The 23,353-nt window shown below is 42.3% G+C and overlaps 1 protein-coding gene across 1 annotated transcript in view; it reads left to right on the top strand.

The window, feature by feature from the left end:
* The first annotated feature begins 8,767 nt into the window (after nt 1-8,767).
* Nucleotides 8,768-23,353, top strand: part of DNAJC5B (DnaJ heat shock protein family (Hsp40) member C5 beta) — a 46,476-nt gene continuing 31,890 nt past the window's right edge. Inside the window, exons 1-3 of the mRNA XM_019527743.1 lie at nt 8,768-8,948; nt 13,831-13,958; nt 17,125-17,255. Coding sequence (XP_019383288.1) covers nt 17,149-17,255 — 107 coding nt within the window. The 5' untranslated portion in view covers nt 8,768-8,948; nt 13,831-13,958; nt 17,125-17,148. The remainder of the gene's footprint in view (nt 8,949-13,830; nt 13,959-17,124; nt 17,256-23,353) is intronic.

Genomic DNA, 23,353 nt, shown 5'->3' on the forward strand with positions numbered 1-23,353 from the left:
TCAGGGTCAGACTGATCGCTATATTTGGGGTCAGGAAGCAATTTTACCCCATGGTCATTTTGGTATGGACTGTGAGGGGTTTTGCCCTCATGTATAGTGGGGGGCATGGTCCTCTACCTGTAATATCACAAGCATACATTAAAAACCTGTTACAAAAGCTGGGCATTGGCTGCCATGGTTCACCTACTTTACCTGTAGTAATTAGGGTATTAGGTCTGTGTTGTGTCAGGGTGTACTGTAGTTTTACTAAGGATGATCTACAGAGGTTCCTACTTCTCTGTGATTCTGTCTAGAAGGTTATGGGCTTGTATAGAAAGGAAGTTATGGACTTTTGTTTATGACCTATAAGTATGGATCTCCATAAATTGTGCTGGAAGTGCCCCCTGCAGCAGCTCCTTTAATGTTTTTCATTTCGCTACTTGTTCCCTGCCATGCCTGATTGGCAGACAGGCCCTACCCACCAGGCCGTTTACCGCTGATCACCAAGGAAACAAAAAACATGGTTACATGCCATGGTTTTTGCTTCTCCAATACTGAGTAGCAAGTGGCCTGGCCAGTGAGGCCCCTCCGCCAATCGGGCGGGGGGAGCAGGGGGAAGGAAGCAGCAAAATAAAAAACATTAAAGGAGCTGGAAAAGGCAAGAAAAGAAAGGACTTGTCAATAAAGATTTGGAAAACCGTGTTTTGGCTGCATTGAGATTAAATTGAGATTCATAGATTGATTCGTAGATTCGTAGATCGTTAGGGGCTGGAAGGGACTTTGTAGATCATCAGGTCTAGTCCCCCTGCACAAGGCAGGAAAAGACAACTGGGGTCAAGTGACCCCAGCAATGTGACTGTCCAGTCCCCTTTTGAAGATTTCCAAGGCAGGTGACTGCACCACCACTGGAGGAAGTTTATTCCAGTCTGGACACCCGGACTGCAAAGGCATTTTTCCTCGAACTGAGCTTGAAGCGGCCTTCCAGGAGTTTGCATCCATTGCTCCTGGTCTTCCCCAGGGGTGCCCTGGTGAACAGCTGTTCACAGAGTCCTTGATGTCTGACTCCCCTGATGTAGCAATAAGCCGCTACCAAGTCCCCTCTCAGCCTTCTCTTCTGTAGGCTGAAGAGGTCCAAGTCCCTCAGCCTCTCTTGGTATGGCTTGTCTTGCAAGTCCCTGATCATACGGGTGGCTATTCTCTGGACCCTCTCAAGGTTTTCCACATCCTTGTTGAAGTGCAGCACCCAGAACTGGATGCAGTACTCCAGCTGCAGTCTCACCAGTGTGGAGTACAGTGGGAGTATCACTTCCTTAGTTTTGCATGAAATGCAATGGTTAATGCATGTCAGCGTGTTGTTTGCCCTGCTGGCCACAGCATTGTACTGCCAGCTCATGAGATTAAGCTGGATGTCTGTGATGGGAAATCAAAAAAGACAGAATGAGATTTTAACTTGGACAGAAGGAAACTGGACCAGAATAGAGAGCTAGTTTTGGGGTTGTCAGCGTAGAGAGGGCTCATGAATTTTCCCAGAAAAAAATGGGGAGAAGCACAGGCAGAGCCATGTGGCAACCTCAAAGTAAGCTGGCAGGGGAAGGAATAAGAGGGATTCTCTGAACAAAATATTGAAAATTGTTGATATAGGAGGGAAACCAGAAGAGGACAAGAGTTAGGAAAGAAAATGTGATGACAAATACCTAATAAAATGTGTGCCTTCTCCTAGCTTCCAACTGAATGGCAGTTATTGGAAATATTTCCTCAGACATTTCTTCTCTCCCTTCTGTGCAAAGACCTGACAAACAAATTTAAATTCTTCACTAATCTCACTTTAGTTTTCTGGCATTTGGCAGTGTAATGATTTGTTAAATTATTTCACTTTAAAATGAATACAGCCTTATTAATAAAATGTTAAAATTACAGTGAGTACATGGTTTGGTCTTGTTAGAAGGCAATACAGGACCCCATGCATTGTAGGTACATGAGCACATAGTTGGTGTTTTTTGCCACAGTCTAAGACATGCAGCCAATGTTGACCAGTTTGCCAGTTGATCAAGTAATAGTAAAATAGACCAGCTTCTGGAATATAAACAGCAACAAAAATGAAAACCAGGACATTTTATTCAATTGTACAGGAAAGGTTTCACTGGTAATATGTTAGTAATAGTAAAAGCTTTATACAGTGCAATCTGCATGCTCAATTAAAGAAAGTATAGAAAAAATATTATAGAAAAGATACACAGTCTGCAATTATGATCTGCAAACAAAATAGTAAGCTGATCCATGTGAATTCCTAGAAGAATTATTTGCAGATATTAACTTAGATACAAATTTAAAATTTGCTTTGGTTTTGTTGTCATCTCTTTGCATACACATTTTATGAATCTCCACTTTTTGACATGCTGACTGTCAAAAAAGGATTGGCAAAAATTAAAACTGAAATGCATGCTGCAAACATAATTCTTAGAGTTATACTCACCCAATCAGGGAAGACAAGCACATAGTTCTGTGCATGATTTTGAAAAATGAATACATTAATTAAAAAGCACAAGATATTTGTGAACAATATGCTAATAGAAAAAAAAGTGAAATGCTTTTCCCACTGAAACCAATAAGGAACTTTACTATTTAATTCAACTGGACCAGGATTTTAGCCAATTAATTTAATAGAAAATGAAATTATTTTTACAAGTTTAAAACTTTCCTATTAAATTCTATGAGATGGGCTAAAAAAGAAAGTTATTGTTTTGTACTAACTTCCATAAAAAGGCCTTTACTGCCTATGCTTTTGCCATCAATAACAAAGCTGAATTTTGCACAGTCCTGTATCCATTAACAGTCAACAGGTTTTTTTATAATACTGTAACTCTGGTTTTGAATAACAACTGTGATTGTTTTGTAGGGTTGAGTGATGTTGCCTATTGTAATTGTTTCATATTACCATAAATTCTCTATTACAATCAAAAGAGAAGTCACCAAAGTAAAAAGTACATAATGTTCCTCACCTGAGAAGAAAAATTAGCCTCTATATCTTTATGATTATATGAGCATATTTATTTTTTTATTGAGGATAAGTAGTTTAACTTGGAAATAGGCCAGTGTTTAGATTAATTCATAATAGTTAATATAATCCTGACACTGGGATCTTGTTTAAAGGACAATCCATGTCATGCTGTCACTGCAGCTTAATTGAAATTTCTGTCTCGCGGTTTGCTCATGCACCAATAGCCAGTCTGTAGATTTGGCAACTGGTTACTGTTATGCTAACATTTTATTGGTCAATCATGTATTATAATCAAATTAAAGCAGACAGCTGAAAAATTAGCAGTGAGTTGTGCTTATTATCTCTCTAATATGAATTAAAGAAACAAGATGGAAAAGGAGGTTCAGTTTGATTTTAAATATACCTTATAAAAAAAGATGGTAAAATAGACATTTAATATTTCTTTTATTTGATAAAAACCTTGCCTAAATGAAAATCTAACAAATCTAATTCCTTTTTTTTCTCTATTTAATGCCCTAATTTTGCCCCTTTCCTTCATCAATGGGAAAAAGTTAGTGGGTGGTAAAATTCTGGGACATCCTGAAGAGTCAACTCCAGAGGAGTCTTTTTATGAGGATATGTCTATTGGCTAGATCCATTGGTAAAACCACATGCAGAAGTCAACTGTAGAACCCTAATACTGTGTTACAACAGTACAGCAAGCTGAGGGAGGCTTGATCCCTCTGATTTCCTGATGATTTCACTAGCCCACAGTTCATTTATGTGGACGGGCTTGGGTCTAAAATTTTGGCCTGTCTGTAATTGTTACACTTTGACCTTTAAGATCTGAGTCATTATAACTGAATTACTATTTCACAGTAGAGGTGACACATTTCCAAATGAATTTAAACATGGCTATTAATATAACTATTGTAAGGTTAGGTTATTAGAAACAAGCCTTTGCTGAATCTTAGGTAATATCTATATTTACTCTTTTCACAGTATAATTATGCACATCTGTATGTACTACCTTTGAGTCAAACTGTGAAATCTCTGGCATTTAGCTTTATAATCTTTACTGTAATTTAATATTCACTATGGTTTTATTTTGTATTATGTTGGAAATGCATATTTAAAAGATAATAATTGTGATTTTTGCCTTAGAAATATGTTTTTGGGAGGAATTTTTAATTGCAAATTATGAGTGAATATATGGCACAGTTAATTCCAATATAAGTGTCTTCTCAAAGGACAGAAGACATTCTATTTATTAATGAATAAAGATTTTTTCTTCTAGCATTTCAAAAAGAAATGCTGTATACTTCATCATTGTTTTAAGGAAGCCACAACAGTAAATAGCACTTTATCATCTTCCTCTCTTCATAAAGAAAAGAATGTTAAATTCAAGCAAACAGTTCTAGAAATGTCTTATCGAAAATTATTTCCTTTAAAAGTATTCTAGAATCTTAATGTAATATTAAAGAATATATTTATCATTAGGAATGTTAGTTACTAGGGCTGTGTGAAATTTTGCCAAGTGTTTCCTTTCAAAGCTGTTTTGATGCGTTTCGAGCTCGAAACAGCGACATCGAATCAAAACAAAAAGCATCAAAACTGTTTCAAAACAAAATGAGGGCACTCAAAACATTTGGAAAGTTTTGAAATGTTTCCAGTTTCAAAGCAGCCTGGTGATGGGAGGCAGGGGAGAGCCAGTGGCTCCATAGCTCCATGTAGCTCAGCCTGGCAGGGAGCACAGCCCCAGTTCTGCCCACTTCCTGCCACCGGGCTGCGCTCCGTGGGGCTGGCAAAGCTGATTGGAGTGCAGCCTGGTGGTGGGAGGCGGGCAGAGCCGACACTGCATGCCAATCAGCTCCACCAGCCCCACAGAGCACAGCCTGGTGGTGGGAGGTGGGAAAAACTGGTGCCATGCTCCATGGGGCTGGCAGAGCCAATTGGAGCACAGTGCCGGATTTGTGCGTTGGATGAAAGGAGGCTGCCTCTGCCAGCAAATTTTGCTTTCAAGACTTTGAGGTGCAGTTTCTGAGAAATCTCTGCACCTATCTCCTTGAAACTTGACAGGCTTCATGCCATCAGAAGGGGCTACTATCCCTGCAATTTGCATCTTAATCAGGCAACAAATGACAATGTTTTAGGCATTTTCATGATTCCCCATTATAGCCTATGGGCAAAACGTCGAAACAAGTTGAAACCGTTTCACGGTTTCAACAAAACGAAATGGGACAGTGCTTTGAAATTAAACAAAATGATGAAACAAAACACTGTCCCTTCGAAATGATGAAACGGACGTCAAAATAAAATGATCATGTTTTGCACAGCCCTATTAATTACTTCTACTCTCAGGCTTCCACTTAACTTACTATGTTTGTTCCTGAAATACTTAAAAAGAAATCTCGGAATATTAACTGGGGAATTATGACAATTTCATTAACAGTCTTGGAAAGACAAGCACCATCTCTCTAAAATATTGTAAAAAATAGATTATGCCTTCTTTGAGGACAATTTGAGTTTAAAGAGTCTCTTTAAGAACTGTTAAAGGCCCTTGTTACACCTTACTTTGTGATCCACACAAATGTTGATCAGTGTTAGTGCTAGCTCCAGTCTGGAGGAGTCACAAGTTCAGGCCAGCAAGGGCCTGGAGGACCAAAAGGTGAAAACCCCCTCACCTCCAATTCTGGGCTTTCCCCCTGTCTCCTGCCCCCCCAGGGCTCCCCTATTTCCCCACATCTCAAGGGCTCCCCCTTAACCTCCCCCTACTTGTGGCTGCTCATGCTGTCTGCCCCAAGGGAGTGGTCAGGGAAGGGTTAACCTGCCTGCTTGAATGCCACTGCTAGACTGCTGCTCTTCTCTGGGCTGAGCCTGTCCAGAAAGCAGCAGCAATGGTGCAGGCAAGTTAACCCTTCCCTGCCTGCTCCCCTGGGACAGACAGTGCAGGCAGTCACAGTAAGAGGGGAGAGATAGGGGGAGGCAGTGAGCAAAGATCAGGTATTCTGGGGAGGGCTGGGGGGGCAGTGGGCCTAATCTGGGCCAGTGGGGAAGGCAAGGGCGGGTGGGGTGTTTACACTATAGTCTAGAGAGGCAACACCTTAATTGTAAAACAGCTGCATAACACAGCTCAGAGATAATCCTGCCCTGGAGTGCTATAATTTTGAGCCAGCTAACAAGTGCTTAAAACTAGTTTCAGGTGTTAATATGTGGATAATCCAGGAGTTAAGAACTCCAGGAGTTGTCCAAAATTACCATGAAACAAGGCCCCAAGACTAAAAAGATTATTTTAAAGAAAATAGATTATAGAAAATAGGAGTATTTGCACTTTTTAAAAATAGAATTGTAATCTGTATTATACTGTTATGGGGGAAGCTACATGTGCAATAACTGTGAAGCAATAAACTCTGGAGCTTATTGCTCTGGAGTTTATTCCTCCCAGACATGCCGTTTGAACGTGTGCCTGGGACCACAATACTTTGAACTGGGTCAGAGCAGCCTCAGTTGCCAGGGGACCGTGGGGCTGCTCTGACCTGGCTCAACATGCTGCAGAGGGGCTGGATGGGGCATGAGGGTGGTAGCTGGTGGCAGCCCCAACATTAAAGCAACCTCATGTCCTAGCCAACCTCATCAGCATCTATCACTATTTATTAAACACACTCACTTCCCTAGTATCCACATCCTCTGTTCATCTGGTAGGAACAGGTGTATCATGTGTAGTACTTAAAGTGCAGTAAAAGCACCATAAAACGTGACTATACAGTTGGTGCATGGCAAATTGGCTTGAACCACATGAGAATGACCATGGATGAAACAGGAACAACTTTGAAGCACTGCACTCTGAAGCATTTCAGGCCATACTTGTTTTCCCCATCTCTCTTTCTTACTCACATGTGCCATTTCCATTCACATTTTTTTAATACATTCCACTACTTTTTCTTATTCCACTCTTCAGATTCCTCTCAGAGAAGTTCAAGGAGATTCTTTCCCCCTGAGTGAAGGACCCAGGAGCAAAAAGTCCCCCCCTTAGGCCAAGGCCAGGAGTATATCAAGCATTCTGAGAAAATTGAAGAACCTCTCTTTCTCTCTCCTCTTTGCCTATAGAGGAAAAAGGCCTAATGATCCAGCCCATCACTGGGTATGCAGCACATGATACCAGCTGCTTGCTCTCTGGTACAACACCAGCTTGCTCTCTTCCCAGGTCCACACTATAAACTGCAGCATGCCCTAAACTGCTTAATGGTGATATAGTATTAGCATTTGCTTTCAACCACTTGTCCAGTTTCAGTAAGAGAGGAGACAAAGGAAGTGAGTATGCAAAAGAATGTCAGAGAAAAGATGAGTTTAGAAAATTAAAGACAGGTCAAAAGAAGTTGGCTAAGGGGCACTTGGGGTAGGTCCCCACATGCAGGCACGTGTAGTTTGCAGTACCACAAACCTCTTTGTGGTGCCACAAATTACACAGTGAATGTTCAAGCATGCCCTGCACTGCAGATTTGCAGCACAGGGCCAAAATTTGCTACTGGGATTTCATCTAGTGTTTTTATACCAATTAGATCTGTTTTAGGACATGGCATAGTTTATGTAAGAGATAAGAGTAGGTATATCATGTTAATCAGGATATAACCTATTAGGTACATTTCTATATTTTCAAAACTTAATACTGGCAAAAGGTAGGGTATGTGGTACTTTAGAGAAAAAAATGTATAGTAAGACATAAGTTTTCATAGGCAACAGCCTGCTTTGTCTGATGCTATAAATGGACTATAAACACCACTGTATTTTGTACCATTCATAGCATCTGACAAAGAAAGCTGGGGTCAATGAAAGCCTATGGCTACCTGAATGAATTAGCTTCTAAGGTGTCACCCTGCCCTGCCTTCTGCCTGACTTCAGACTAACATGGCTATCTAACTCTCTCTAGCCCTATTTAGCAAGTTTTTAAGGTTAAGTCAGGTAACTGGATATAAAAATTTGAGCTCAGACTCTTTGCTCTGCAGCCTTGGACTATGGTTTTTGCTGAATAGCCTATCTGTATATGAACCAAGATAAGCACTTATTTGGCTGCATCTACATGTTAATTAATGTTCCATAATTATGCCACATTAAGTTTAGCACCTGTAATAACAGGTGCTAAACATAATGCACCATAATCAGTGCTGCTACACATTAGTGCAGATGTATGCCTTTTACATGATGTTAATGTGCATTAGACTCTATCTACTGTGCATTAGCGTATTAACAAGGTTTTTGCCAGCCACACTAACATGCAGTAGAATTAGTCTTCTGCACATTAAGCGTCTCATGTAGACGTCCCCTTTAAAACTTAGTTTTTAAACCTATGTAAGAATTCACCTGGTAGAGGCTTTTTAAGTTTTTAGGACTTAGTATATTTAAGAGCAGTTTTTTTCTATTTCAAATAATAAAAATTCCTTCAAAGAATAAAATACAATGATATTAAGAAAACCAACTGAAAAGGATTACAAAGTGAATATAGTTTATAACAGCAGAGGGAGCTAATGTCACATGAAATAATAAGTCCTGCTGAATAAAAGATCAAATTGTAATGGCAATAAAATGTATGTGGGACTCACAGAATTTTAGAGATTTCTGGCAAGTTATTTATATGATAGGCCTGTTACTCTGACATGGGCAACAGCTAACTATTACACTATTTTTCTTATTACTTCTTTTTTTCTTCCTTCTTTTTTTCCTTCCACTTTTCTTTTGAAAATATATTCATTATACAATAATTATTTTCTTCATAAAAGATCAAACCAAGTGAAAGTTTAAAATCAGAGCAATCAGATAGGTAAATAGGTTTCTACTATGCTTATACTGGTTTCTACTATTGGTTTATACTATATGACAGAAATAGTAACACTATTTGTGGCTAAGTTTTCAAAAAAAAAGTTTTCATACCAACGCTTTTCTTAATCTTCCATAACAGGGTAAATTTTGAGGTAATATTTGAAGAACAAGAATAGAGGTAAGTACAAGGCGAATTTAAGAACTATAACTTTCCTATTGTTGAAAGAAGTAAAACATGTAACCTTTTGATCTCTTCTAACATTATTGGTTCTTCTTTTAAATGAAAATATTTTTTCATAACTATAATCAAGCAGGGAGGCACTGTTACTAGGCACATAAACATTAATTGTCTGGTCCTGAAATATGATTGTAGCTCCATTCCTGCAACTGAATGTAGGCAGCTAGAGCTTTGCCTGTGTTAACTTTCCTGGCCTTGACACTCCATAGATGTTTTTGCAGGGCTACAGTCTCTTTTGCAAAACACATAGATCAAATGACATAATTTAAAATGGAATGACAAAAAAAGACTTTTTATAGGGTTCAAGAGTATGGTCCTCTAGGAAATTTTTATTTATATGTAACCCAGTGGCCCAATAGTTGCCACCCCTGCCCAATATCAGGGATGGTGTGGTGAGAGTGGGGCAAGGTTTCTGGCCAGCACCAATTTACTTTCTAGTCAGCCCCTGCTCCCCACAGACCAGCCCATGTTCCCAAGAAGGTCTAACACTTAACTGATTTAACTATTTATACTTTATTTACAAAACAAGAATAATAGGAAAGGTTATTTACAAGTGAACTTAAATGGCATAACCAGAATCACAAAACAAACCAGAATGCATTAGTCAACCCTTGACTCAAGAACCACAGGTAGGGTAACTGGCAGCTTTCAGCTACTGCTGAGATGCTACCACAAGGAAGCAAGGTGCTCACTCCCAGCAGCTTCAGTGGGCTTCTCAATAAGCGACAGACTGCAACAGGTTAAGCTCTTCTGGTCTGCAGCAATCAAATTGTATCAAACCCCAACCCCCCAAAAAGGCTGAAGGGTGACCCTCCATGGCAACCAAAAAGGCAAGCAACAAGTAACAGAGTAGGTTTCTGCAGCAATGAACATGACCCAAGCACAAAGTTCAGGGACTCCATCCAATGACAGTCAGCTGCAGAATAAGGGACAGGACTGAGTCCCCTCTGAGGCAGTCAGTGGCAGAGGGTCAGCAGCACAGGCAGCTCCCAGGGGTCGTTGCTCCAACCCCCTGCTCCAGATGACAGGCCGTGCACCCCACACACCTCGCAGCTCACCAATCCCACTCCGAGCACCGGCCTGCGCCCTGAGCTCCCAGGGACCCTTGTCTGGGTGCTCTGCTGCTCCTCAGGATCCCAGTGCCTTGCCTGCTGCTGTCCCGCTTCCCCAGGGAAGGTGAGGGGTTTCCTCAACTCACTGGCCCAACTCCCTGCTCCGGATAAGGATGCCCCCTGCGCTCCTGGCCGCTGCTTCTTCTCCGCAGTGGAGGGGGGGCCAACTGCCACCCCTAGCCTCTGGGATGCCTGGCACGTCCAGCACACTGTGATGGGGTCTTGGGGCACCAGCTGTCTGCTCCAAGCCCTGGCCACTGCTCCCTCTCTGCTGCAGGGCTGGAGGCATGGCCAACTGCCACTGCCTTCTTCTCCCAGGGCCTTTGAGGCTCTCCAGGGGGGTCTCTCTGCTCCCTCTGCTGGGTCTGCTCACCCCAGGTCTCCTTAGGCCTCCTGCGTCATTCCCCAGAGTCACTGTCAGCAGCTCCCCGTGCTAGTTCGGCTGCTGCTTTTATCCCTTCCGGCAGTTCCACCCTGGCTTACAAACTGGCCAACCAGGGCTCAGGGTGGCGGGCCCCCAACCCCGGCCATCCTCCTTCCATGCGAATAAGGGGATTGAAAACCCCTTCTTTCGACTGACTTCTCCTTTTCCACAGGGCAGGGCTCCCCTGCTTCACCCTTGGGGTCGCTCAGAGTTCACTTACACTGGTTCTAGCTCAGGGTAAGGATCTCAAGCCTATCTGGTGAGCCCACGTTGGCAGTCTGTTACATCCTCCCCGGCCTAGACCCATTACCTTCCCCAGTAATGGCAGGGTAAGATGTGTATAAAAACTTTACTGTTTCCACGGGACAGAAATGGTTGCCTCCCCAGGGACACCTGGAAGATTGTACGTGAATTTTCGCACAGGCCATCTGTATTGCTGCGGGCAAGGGATGCAGTCTGTGTCACGGTGGCACCCTGACTCTGGTTCCACCTCGGTGGTGGGTGTATCTGCCATCTCAGCTACGACAGAAGAGGGGGAAACTTCCTGCTCCTCCTCAAAGTCCACAGTGGGCTCACCTTCCCCAGCTCCCTCAGGGGAAGCCAGCGGTAGAGCCCCATGTCGAGCTCCTTCCCCTTCTCGTAACTGGCACTCGGAACAAATTCCAGGGGATGCTCGTATTCATCCTCAGTGTTTGGTTCATTTACATCCCAGGAAGTACCCGAGTCCAGCTGGAACCTCTTCCTCAGCGAGGGTCGCTGACTCTCTGGAGGTTGGGGCCCCCTGTCAACTGGAGGGCTCTCCACCAGCTCTCCCACAGGCAGCAGCATATTACTGTGCACTGTCTGTGCTCTTCCCATCCCACTCTTGGGAAATTTCATAGACAGGTAGGTTCCCACGTTGCCAGATCACAATAAAGTGCTCTGCTCTCCATCGATCCGCAATCTTGTGTTTCCCCATCAAGCCCACATTTTGGAGAAGAACTCTGTCTCCCGCTTGCAACCCCTGTTCTCGGACACAGACATCATAGAGTCAGTTGTGCCACTGCTGGTTCTTTCGTGCCATCTCCATAGCCAACCTGTACACCTGCCATAATCAGTCGCGCAGTTGCTGGGCATATTGCCCATGGGAACATGGCTCCCAAAAGCCTTTTCCACCCCAAAGCACAAGTCTATGGGCAACCAATGCTCTCTCCCAAACATGAGGAGGTATGGACTGACCCCAGTGGCATCATTCTTTGTAGAATTGTAAGTGTGAACCAAGTAAGCTATATGCTGGCTCCGTGATGCTTTTTGCTCCTGAGACAGTGTTCCCAACATGTTTAACAGTGTACAATTAAAACATTCTGGCTGAGGGTGTCGCAGGGCACTAGGGTGCCCTGCTCCTTTAAAGAGCTGAAACGGTTAGGGGAAGTGAGTTGGAAGCCCCAGCTGCTGGTTACCAAAGCAGCCAGAACGAGCTAGTGGCCCACACCTGTCAGCGGTCAGCTGACCGCAACGGGCAGCGCCTGGCTCATATATAAACCCCAGGGCTGAGGCCAGGAAGGCAGTTCCCTGCCAGCAGCCAAGGGGGAAGGAGCTCTCCCAGAGTGAGCAAAGGGGAGAGGCCTGACTGCAGATACAGCTTCTGAAACTGTTAAGGGACAGAGCACCCCCAGTGTGGCTTGAATGATGTTATAGCCGCACGGCTTGAATTTATGTTATAGCCTGTGTTTTGTTTGCTGTTGTATAAGACCCGTGGTTTGGGTAAGGCTATTAGGGGAAGGAGGAGGCCTCATTGTGGGCCCGAGGCAGCGGGGAGACCCCAGCACCAGAGAGGGTGCGGCATTTGGGGTGCACCAGTGCCAGAGAGGGCGTGGCATTTGGGGTGCACTGACCCCAGCACCAGTGAGGTGCAGAGCGAGACAGGGCTGTGGAGAGCCCAGGGAGGACAAGGGGGCCAAATTACAACAAGGCCCAGACCAGACAATGTTGGTACCATATGCGAGGCTTGGGGCGTGGTAAAGGGGTGGTTGGAGCCACTCATAGCCCATAAGGCTAGGGTGCCCTAAAACACCCATCATGACATCTACTTTGAAGCAGGATGCATCTGGGGTCCGGGAACCCACAGGGTCCAGAGAATCGGTCAAAATCATGTCCAAGAGGACTTAAAGGCAGCCTCCCTATTAATCATTCCATCAAAGACGTGGCAGGAGAGAACAGAGGGTGCCCATTGGGCCAATTTGGCATGATAAAGGGGCCTGGGGGAGATCACGGCCATCCTTCAGGACCCCATCCCATGACAGAGGGTCCCCTTGAGGATGGTATGGGGTGGTCCGGGACTTTTGTATTCTTGCAATGGTCAGTACTTCTCGCAGTAGCTTGCTTTCAAAGTCCCTTCCCTGGTCAGAGTGAATCCGAGCCAGTAACCCAAACACTGAAAAGTACTTCTCCCAAAGTACTTCAGCAACCGTATGAGCAGTTTGGTCGTGGGTGGGGAAGGCCTGAGCGTATCTGGTAAAGTGATCCATCACTACCAGCACACTGGAGTATATATAGCAGTCTGTTACATATAGTACCTGACATGTGGCACAGGCCACTCCATTCCAAAGGCTGACTAGTGGTTCTTCGAAGTTTTTTTGAAAACACCCCAGGAAATAAATTATTTGGGGCAAAAAAAGAGATAAGCTCCATCAGAAATCAAGAGGTAACTCCAACTCTTTTTTTGGTTTAGTTGTGAAATTTTAACAAGGGACTCAAGGAGTTTCCTAAAGAAGGTCATCCAAGGGCTTTTATTTTGGAAGACATTGGGTGCATCTACACATCCATTATTGCGCTGCAGTTACTGCACATTAAGTTTAGTTTTTGCACAACCAAGTACTAAATCAACGAGCAGTAACTGGTGCTACTGTGAAGTAGCACTGATGCACAGCTTTTTAGTGATGCTAACGGCGCATAGCCTAATACTACTGCAGTAGTGTATTAGCACAGTTTTTGCCCTATATGCTACTGCACAGTGTTATTAGGCTACTGCGCAGTTAGCAGCTCACATAGATGCACTCATTGTATTGTTAAGCTATACAACAGGTAACATCAGTAAAGTGAATCTTAAGGCTGTAAAGTCTTCAGGCATGTGAAAAAACATTCTGATGAAAGTACAACAAATTTAAGACATCTATTCAAACTGGGCACAGTAGAGAAAGGAGTAAAAACATACTTAAACATGTGTGTAGGCATACTATTTGGTGTCATTGGCTGTCCTGTAATAGCAACCTTTATATTCATTAATGTTTTATTCATTCTTTCATAGGTCTTCCAAAGAGATAACCAAGTGGATACTAGACTAACAAAACAAGGTAATCAGACTCCACTGACCTGTTTAACCCTGAATGTGAAGGATGAAAAGCAGCAGCCTTTTCCTGTGAAACAGTGCTTCAGGTATGCAAACACTTTCTTCTCTTGGTTCTTCTTTTCTTTGCTTTTGAGTTAAGAAATTATTACTATAAGAACTGTCAAGGCATTGAACTGATTATGTTGTGAGTTCACATAAAGGACTACGTAAAAAGATTCTGTTCCAGCAGTTTTAGAAAAAGGTATGTTCTTAGAGTCATGAGACTTTATTTTTATCATAAATAGTTTGACACAAATCTGAATGAGTTAAGAATACGGTAAAACAAAAGTAAAGTTGTTATAAGTATGATAGAGCTATGTAATTCTTTACTAGAATTTGACTTGTGTTTTTAAATGTTTTCTCAGGTTTTGTGGTAATAAACCATGCACTCCTTTCTTGCTCTACTGCAAAAAAAAAGTTTAATACTAGTATTATAATTAATATTAGCCATCAGAAGTAAGATCCAGTACTGAAAAGGGAACTGTTCTGATCTTTTTCTTTGTCAATAAAAAAACCCCTTCTTTAAAAACAGGATTAAGTTATTTTTAATCAGTCTACACCTTTTATCATTCAATTCACATTTTTAAAGGATAATGAGGAGTAAGTAGGCAAAACTCCCATTAACTACAACTGATGGGTGTTCTGGTAGTAAAAAGTTAAATTTGTCAGTGCCTTGAATCTTGCATAGCTTTTTGAAAATCTAGTGAATCAAGAACGTGTTGAAAAGTGCTTTGTAAGAAAGTATAAAACATGTCATATTGCTGGCTGTTACAATAAAATCCATCATAATTTTACTTTTTGGCCTTTGCATCCATGATGTTGCCATGTAATCAGCATTGGGTAACAGAATTTTTAAGTTGCAGCCTGCTTCAGTATCTTCAGACTGTTGCTTAGTATTATCTGGTTACAAGAGGTATAAAAATGTCAAGGAGCCAGATCCTGCTCCCATTGATTCCAGTATGAACAGGATGAGTCCCCATGTTAGTATCATGTTAAACATGTTACAGACATATAATTCTTAATTAGTAACCCTGTAATGGAGATTGCAAATAAATATTTATGTGGCCTGAAATAAATTAATTCTTAATTTTTAACAAAAATAGGTCAGTTTCATTTACTGAATAGTTTTGCATTCTGATACTTATTTCACCTGGGTGAATGACTGACTTTCACCAAATCATAAGACCTTAAGTCAGGCAAATATTTGTTTGAATAGGTAAAGAAAAGAAAATTATTTAATGTAGATAACATTTTACTAACAAAAACATAAAGCTTCTGCTAAAATCAGTGGAGTGTACACATGTCTAAACAAGTCTGTCCTTTTAACTAGCAAGGTATTTGTTTTTTTTAGCAGCTTGCTTGCTTTTATTTTATAACTGAGGCTTTAATTTATTACACAGCTGACTCAGAACCAACATGTGGTCTTGTAAATAATACATGAATAATGGGCAGGATAGTGTTTCTAGCTCATCTGTGAGAAGAGTGTAATGTAGTCTCATTTGACACGCTACTCAATCTTTTGGTTCCCAGAAATCTTTTATTCATATTTAGACTTTTTATTGTCAGAGGTACATCTCTTCTTTAAAACCTAATCTAAGTATTGGTATCTAGCATAAAAATATTCCAGAGAGATCATAAGGACTCCCTTGGAATCATTCTGTGGTTGCCCACTCTCGACACAAGAAGAATGAGGGAATGGCTGATAGATCTGGTACTGTATCCACCAGCCTATGCTTTAGTCATACAAATGGCAAAATTTTATCCCAATCTCATTATGGTCTCCCAGTATTGTTACATTGCAAGCCACCTCCATGACATCTCAAGATGGGATCCTAATTAATTTCAAACTTTTGGAAGCATAAGAATATAACACAGCAGATAGTTCTACAAAATAGTACGTTGGCCTTAATTCTTTGTTTTCGATCCAGTAGCTTTGCATTCAGAAAGGAAAAATTGGCCAGAAAGTAGCCCTAAAGGAGCTACTATAACTATAGTTATAGTTACTAACTATAGTACTATAACTTGCTATAAAGTTAGTATCCCTCTGAAGGAAACATGACTTAGCATAAGGTAAAAATTAGTTTTCTAGGACCTGAATGAGAAAGCAGAAAATAAAAGGTAATAAGGACATTAAAATAGCAGGCTTCATCCCCTGAAGTCAATGAGAATATTGTTGTTATATTCAATGGGCACGTCTCCATGAGATATTTAGTATGCAGTAAACTAATTAGCTGTGCTGTAAACATCTTGGCATCTACACATGTGCCCCTGTTAGGCTGGAGTAAACTAGTTTTCTCTGCAGCAGGATAATGCTTGTAAATACACTACCCCAGCTGGCTGGAACATGAGGATGCTTCAATGTGGAGGCTGCCTGATAGCTATCCCTGTGCTGAAGCACTCTTATGCCCCAGCCAGCCCCTCTGCAGCATTTGAATCCAGGGGAGAGCAGCCCTAGGCTGGCAGGCTGACTCTTGGGGGCCCCCTGCCAGCAAGGACTGCTCCAACCTGCTCAGTGTGTTGTGATCCTGGACACATGTGCCAATAGCAATAAAATCCCTGGATATCCAGGGGTCAAAAAATCCCATGGAAAAAAAATGGGTGCAGCACACACTCCGGCAGCTCATACTGCTGAAAGGCAGAGCCAGGCCACACGGAGCTGTTCTGCAGCTGATGGCCAGGCTCCATGCAGCAGAATTGTTGCAGTTGGAGCCTTGGGAGGACCCCCAGCTCACAAATGAGCTTCAGCACCAGGGCAAGGGGCAGCCACAGAGACACTCTAGCTGGCTACCAGAACATCTCTATGGAGAACTGAGCCTCCAGTTGCCTCAGGGCATGGTCTGGGACCATGCCCTGCCCCGCTTTTTTCCCCTGCAGTTTTTGTTTTGTTTTGTTTCGTTTCGTTTCGTTTTTGACCTCTAGATATCCAGGGGTCTAATTTTGTCCCACATCATGGGAAACATTTTTTCGTTCCTGCACGTGCCTCTTGAGGCATCTCAAAAGGCTTTGAGACAGTGGAAGATGAATGTGCATGCTCGTGTGAACGTGCCCTCATTACTTTGTGTCCTTTTGGAGGACAAAGGGATTGTAATTATTTCAGAGGTTTTATTTCAATATTATTTACTGATATGATAATTTAACTGATTAAAATTAGCATTAGAATATTATGTCTATGTCTGGAATCCTAAGCTGCTATATTTTGCTGTTCTATATCAGCAATCTTGGTAATGCACAGCTAAGATGACTGAACAAAGGCAACGTGCTTTGTCAACATCAGGAGAAGCATTGTATCAAATTCTGGCTGTGGAGAAAGGGGCAACACATGAAGAAATTAAGAAATCCTACAGGTATTTAAGAAATATTTAAAATATAGCCAATAAAAGTGTTGTATGTCACAGCAACATAAACTTGGTTCTATTAGGGTTTATATGTATTGTCTAGGCATGTATCTTACAGGCTCCAACCATTCTAAGTAGTGCAAACCAGAAGTAACACCACCATTAAGTTACCTTAGTATAAAGCTGGATATGAAACATCAGTAACTCTGATGTAAGTGATGTAGTGAGTGGCTGAAAGATTAAAAAATAGACTAATTTTGCATGTCTCAGTTTTATGAAGCTAACTAGAGAGACCTTGGGTCTGATTTTGTTGAAGAGTTAACTTCAGTAGAAATCATCTTAAGTTGCTGGTGCTTCTGAGCTCTGACAATCAAGCCCAAGGTTTCTCAGATTGAGCTCCTGAATTTTAGAGATCATTTTAGAAAATGTCCTTTGTATAAACCTGGATATAACTGTGGGCTTTTTTAACAAAGCCAGTGCATATAACAGAAAAGTCCAGGCCAATTATAGTTTCAAAAACAAGTTTTATTTTATACCTGTATTGTACTGTAGATGGATTCATTTTTATCAAAAGTGCATGTAAGTACATTAGTAGCTTATATTGGTAAACTGTATAAAATAGATGTTGTACAGTTTGTCACTACAGTTTTTTAAAATGTTGATATATGAATTATAAAACTAGTTAGTTCCCAGAACATAAATATATTCCCAAACACAAGTAGTTACAGATAAATAAAAATACATCCTGTAAGTTCCTGGACAATGATGACTATCATTAAAGGTAAGTTATTTATAAAATACATAAACAAATTACACAGAGGTTTCCTATGCATTATTAGGAAAGGTTAGAAATGACACCTGGTCATATGCCAAAATGGAACAATGATTACTCATCTTTAATGACAGCTTCAGGTCCACATAGATCTAAACCATATGAGAAGCCATCCTTGACTTTGTCTTGGTGGAAAAATCAAGATAACTACTACTTCTGCTCTTTATTTTTCCTTTCTTCCTTTATATGTGATTCCTTTGCTAGTTCTTTTTTCTTCCTCTCAATATTCATCTTCCTATCCCTGTTTCCCCTCCTTTTTGCTAAGTCAACAGCAATTAAATAGTTAATGTTGACATTAAAGTGTCATCATACATAGGGCTCCGGTGTTGACAACCCGAAAAAGGGTAGACGATTACGTATTTCTAAGTCATTTTTACGTAACCTGACAGAATCAAGCTTTGAATTCATTTAAAAGCTACACTATTTTAATTATGCTAAAAGACTTAAAGCATCAGCCTTAGTCTAGATGTCATTATATAAGTGGTTAAACCAGTATAGCTTATTCCAATTCAATGATAAAAATATAATGTACTAATTTAAAGCACATACTGCTAGTATAACTGGGCACCTATACACTAGTGTGGAGGCTGCTCCAACACACTGGAATTCCAGCATGGCAATTGCCACACCCAGAGCAAGTGTAAAATTGCCCACTTGTATACATTAGGTGTTTTACTAAAATAACTACATTAGCAAAAAAATCACAGCTTTGATAAAGATAATGATGGTGAAACTGTCTAAGTTTTGACTGGACCTCAGGCACATATAACCACTTTGTTTTTTTAAGACAGTGGAGCATGGGATTACATTATCTGTGAATCCATCTTTCTCATCCCACAGTGAAGATACAAATTAGCATTATTTTATGAGATGTTGGCCAACACAGATTGGCTACAAGCAGCAGAGGACCATTAGCACCAGGGGTTTTCAAAGTGCCATGGAATTTAGATGTGCAGAAAAGGGAGATAACATCTTAGCAATGGCAAGACTTACTGACTTGATGGGCACGTCTACATGAAATATTTACTATAGAGTTGCCTAATGATCTCAAAAATAAATGTCTCGTTGTAAGATAGTGCTTATGCTAAGCAAGGCCTAGCATAATGAACAACGCACTAAAACTCCCAGAATGCTTCAAGGAGGTTGATAAGTCAGCGATTGACATTCTGGTGACCGCTATCTAACCCTAAGATGAAAATACTACTATGACAACTTGTTAACTGCAATGATAAAAATTGCACGTAGCAACCTGCAAGTCTTGACCTTTTAACCCACTAAGGACAGCAACATATATAGATGAATAATGTATTTAAGTCACTAAGAATTAACATAAGAAGTGTAAAAAATTATAATAAAGAGCGTATCACCTGATGTTATGATGTAGATGAGTTAAGTAGTAACCAATAGAAGTAAGAATTAGAAATACATATGTATATTTGTTATCATATGTAAGAGATAGTAAAGTTGGCAGCTGTGGCTGGAGTCTGGAACTCCCCTGACTGCTGCAGGGAGGCAAAGCAGGGCAAGAGCAGCCCTGGCCTAAACTGCTTCTTCCCAGCTTAATTTGCTGCTGTCCTGGCTACACATTTAGATACTGTGACCAGAAGTAGTTAACTGTGGAACAATTTGTTCTGGTTTATTCAGTCACACTGGGCACATCTACATATGCAATTAGTGCATATGAGTAAACTTAGGAGCTTATTGCTCCGGAGTTCTTTGCTCCTGGGTGCACTGTTTGAAGTTATACCCAGAAGCAAATTACTCCAGAGTAATTAACTCCGGAGTTTATTAATGCACAGCATGTCATCCTGCCAGCCCAAGGCTGCTCTGACTGGGCTCAACATGCTGTGGAGGGACTGGCTGGGAGACAAGGGTGCAGCTGGCAGGCAGCCCCACCACTGAAACACCCTTGTGCCCCAGCCATGCTACTGTGCATGAAAAAGCACTACCCTTCTGTGGATTTTATTATTTTTGTGTGCCCTAATAGGGGTGCATGTATAGATGCTGAGACATTTACCACACAGTTAATTTGTCAACTGCATGATAAACATCTTGTGTAGATGCTCCCATTAATTGCATGTGTAAATGCACCCAGTGAGGCACAGATTTTACCAAGAGTCTTTACTCTTGGCAAATTTCCTGAAAACTGTTTAGGAGGTAAAAACCAGTGCTTTACTTTCATCTTGGTACACCCCTGCACCAAGCACAGCATGTGCCCAGAAGAGAAATCATATCAATTTGACTTGGCTTGCCCAGCCTCTGTATAGCTCATATGCTTCAGCTATTAGATAAAAGCACCACAAAGCCCTGGTGAAGCACGCAATTTCATAGATTCATAGATTTCATAGACATTCAGGCTGGAAGGGACCCCAGAGGATCATTGAGTCTAGCCCCCTGCCCCAGGGGCAGGAGGTCAGCAGGGATCATAGGATCCCAGCAAGATAAGCATCCAAATGTTTCTTGAAGGCGTTCAAAGTGGGTGCTTGAACCGCCTCCGGTGGCCATCTGTTCCAGACCTTGGGGGCTTGGACAGTGAAGAAGTTCTTTCTTAAGTCCAGCCTGAATCGGTTGCGGCGGAGTTTGTGACCGTTCAACTCTGTCATCCCTTGGGGCGCTCTGGTGAACAATTGCTCCCCCAGATCCTGGTGGGCACCCCTGATAAACTTAGAGGTGGCCACCATCACCCCTGAGCCTGTGCTTTTCCAGGCAGCAGAGTCCCATGGCTCTCAGCCTCTCATCATAAGGTCTGTTTTCCTGACCTCTGATCATACGGGTGGCTCTTCTCTGGACTCTCTTGAGCTTCTCCACATCCTTTTTGAATTGTGGAGCCCAAAACTGGATGCAGTACTCCAGCTGCAGCCTCACCTGGGACTGGGCCAGGGAGTCTCATGCCGCCTTCATCATGTCAGTTAGTTTCCGATGAAAGCTGAGCACATATTCTACCACGGAGGTCTAGTGGAAGAGATTTTTCCTTTCCACTCCTTTTCTCACCAAACCGAGAGGCCCCCTTACTCACCTTCCGAACATCGACTCGAATGGCGAGAACCCCATGGACTCCTGGGGCACCTCCTGGTAGGCAAAGAGCAAAAGCGGAAGTTTCTCATCCCAGTCATTGGGGTTAGAGTCCACATAGGCCTTTAGCATCCCTTTCAAGGTCCCATTGAACCTTTCTGTAAGCCCATTTGTCTGAGGGTGGTAGGCTGTGGTCTTGAGGTGTTTCACCCCACAGCACTCCCACAGGCACTTCATCACTTCCGCCAGGAAGTTCCCAGCCCTGTCAGTCAGGATCTCAGAGGGAAAACCCAGCTGAAAGATCTTGATTAGGGCATCAGCAACCACAGGTGCCTCGGTGGAGGTCAAAGCAACTGCCTCCGGGTACCGAGTTGCAAAATCCACTAGAGTCAGGATGTATTTCTTCCCTCTCCGGGTCTTATGCCTCCTATACAGATGCTGGAGAGCTGGGTCAAACTGACATGATTCCTCCTCCAGTAAAGCGCTATATGCTTGTTTTTTTTCACATCTGTCAGCACCCCATATGTCCATTCTAAAGGTAGATAGGTGAGGAAGACTCTTGCCCCTGATGGTACAGTACGGAGGAAATTCACTAAATCTAAATTATTTTCATGCAACCATTGCATGTCACTCTTATTTTTTTTATTACTATCACCATATATTTTTGTCTTCTAATAGAGTAAAAAAATTCTTTAGAAGGTATTCATATCCACCTAATCACTACATATTTATTCTAGCTGTTATTCAAAATGTTTCAGCAAGCAGGAGCCTTCTGAGAATATCATTCTGACACTCAGAGCAGTGGAATTAAACAGTCACAGCATAGTTACATTAAAAATCTGTGAAGTATAATGAAACTGCAAGGCAGGTTGCTTTTACTACCACATATAACTATTGTGACTGTGTCAGATGCTTTGTAAAAACAAATCCTTTCATAAACCCTGTGTGCTACTTTTATCCATTGGGGGGAAAAAAAGAACAAGCACATACTAACATGACTCATATACCACAACAATGTAAATGTGTCATCATTAGGGTTATAGGTTTCTTGTGGTGCATTTGGAAGAAGTCACTAATTAAGAAAACTGGTATCGGATCATGCCAAACCAATAAAACTAGAATGTGTTTTAATTAAACAGTGAGAAACAACAAGCAGTGCTTAGTCGGAAAAATGTTGAAATGTCAAATAACTTACCATCACCCACCTGGTAGACTTTTACTGAACGATAATACATATAGTAGAATAACTTAGTCTTGTTGCAAATTGATTCCTTAAGGCATTTGTCTTCGTAGCACATAACATTTTCCTTAAAAAATTGCTCTACACAATATCAATACAGCACATATTAAATAGACTAAAATATGGCCAACTGCCAAATCTAAAAAGTAGTTGTCAGTGGGCACACCTACACGTGCAATTAATGCCAAGCAATAAAGTCTGGAGTTCATTGCTCCTAGGTGTGCCATTTGAACATGGGCGCAAAAGCAATAAATTCCAGAGTTTATTGCCATTTGTACATATGTCTGGGATCACAACACATTGAGCCAGGCTGGAGCAGGGGTGGTTGGCAGGAGGGCCTGGGGCTCAGCCTGCCAGCCTAGGGCTACTCCCCTGCCCCCCCAGATCAGCATGCTGTGGAGAGGATAGCTGGGGCATGAGGATGCTTTAGTGCAGGGCTAGCTGGCAGGCAGGCCCCACACTGAAGCCCTCTTGTGTCCCAAACAGCTGGGGCAGCATCCACATGTGTGCTGCTGTAGAGTTTTTTACCCCGCAGCAGGATAGTACGTGTATTTCATAGTTTCATAGTTTCATAGTTTCTAGGGTCGGACGGGACCTGAGCAGATCATCTAGTCTGACCCCCTGCCATGGCAGGAAAGAGTACTGGGGTCAAACGACCCCAGTAAGGTGGTCATCCAACCTCCTCTTAAAAACCCCCAGGGTGGGAGCCTGCACCACCTCACTTGGAAGCTGGTTCCAGACCCTAGCCACCCTGACCATGAAGTAGCACCTCCTGATGTCCAACTTAAACCTTCCCTCCGCCAGCTTGTGACCGTTGTTCCTGGTCACACCTTGCAGCGCTCGGGGGAACAGGGACTCCCCCAGCGCCTGCTGATCCCCCCTAACCAGTTTATAACAGGCCACAAGATCCCCCCTCAGCCTTCTCTTTTGAAGGCTGAACAGGTTCAGGTCCCGCAACCTTTCCTCATAGGACCTACCCTGCTGTCCCTTGATCATACGAGTGGCCCTCCTCTGGACCCTCTC

Source organism: Gavialis gangeticus, unplaced genomic scaffold (assembly GCF_001723915.1).
Source record: "Gavialis gangeticus isolate Ggan-Ray unplaced genomic scaffold, GavGan_comp1, whole genome shotgun sequence".
Taxonomy (NCBI): Eukaryota; Metazoa; Chordata; order Crocodylia; family Gavialidae; genus Gavialis; species Gavialis gangeticus.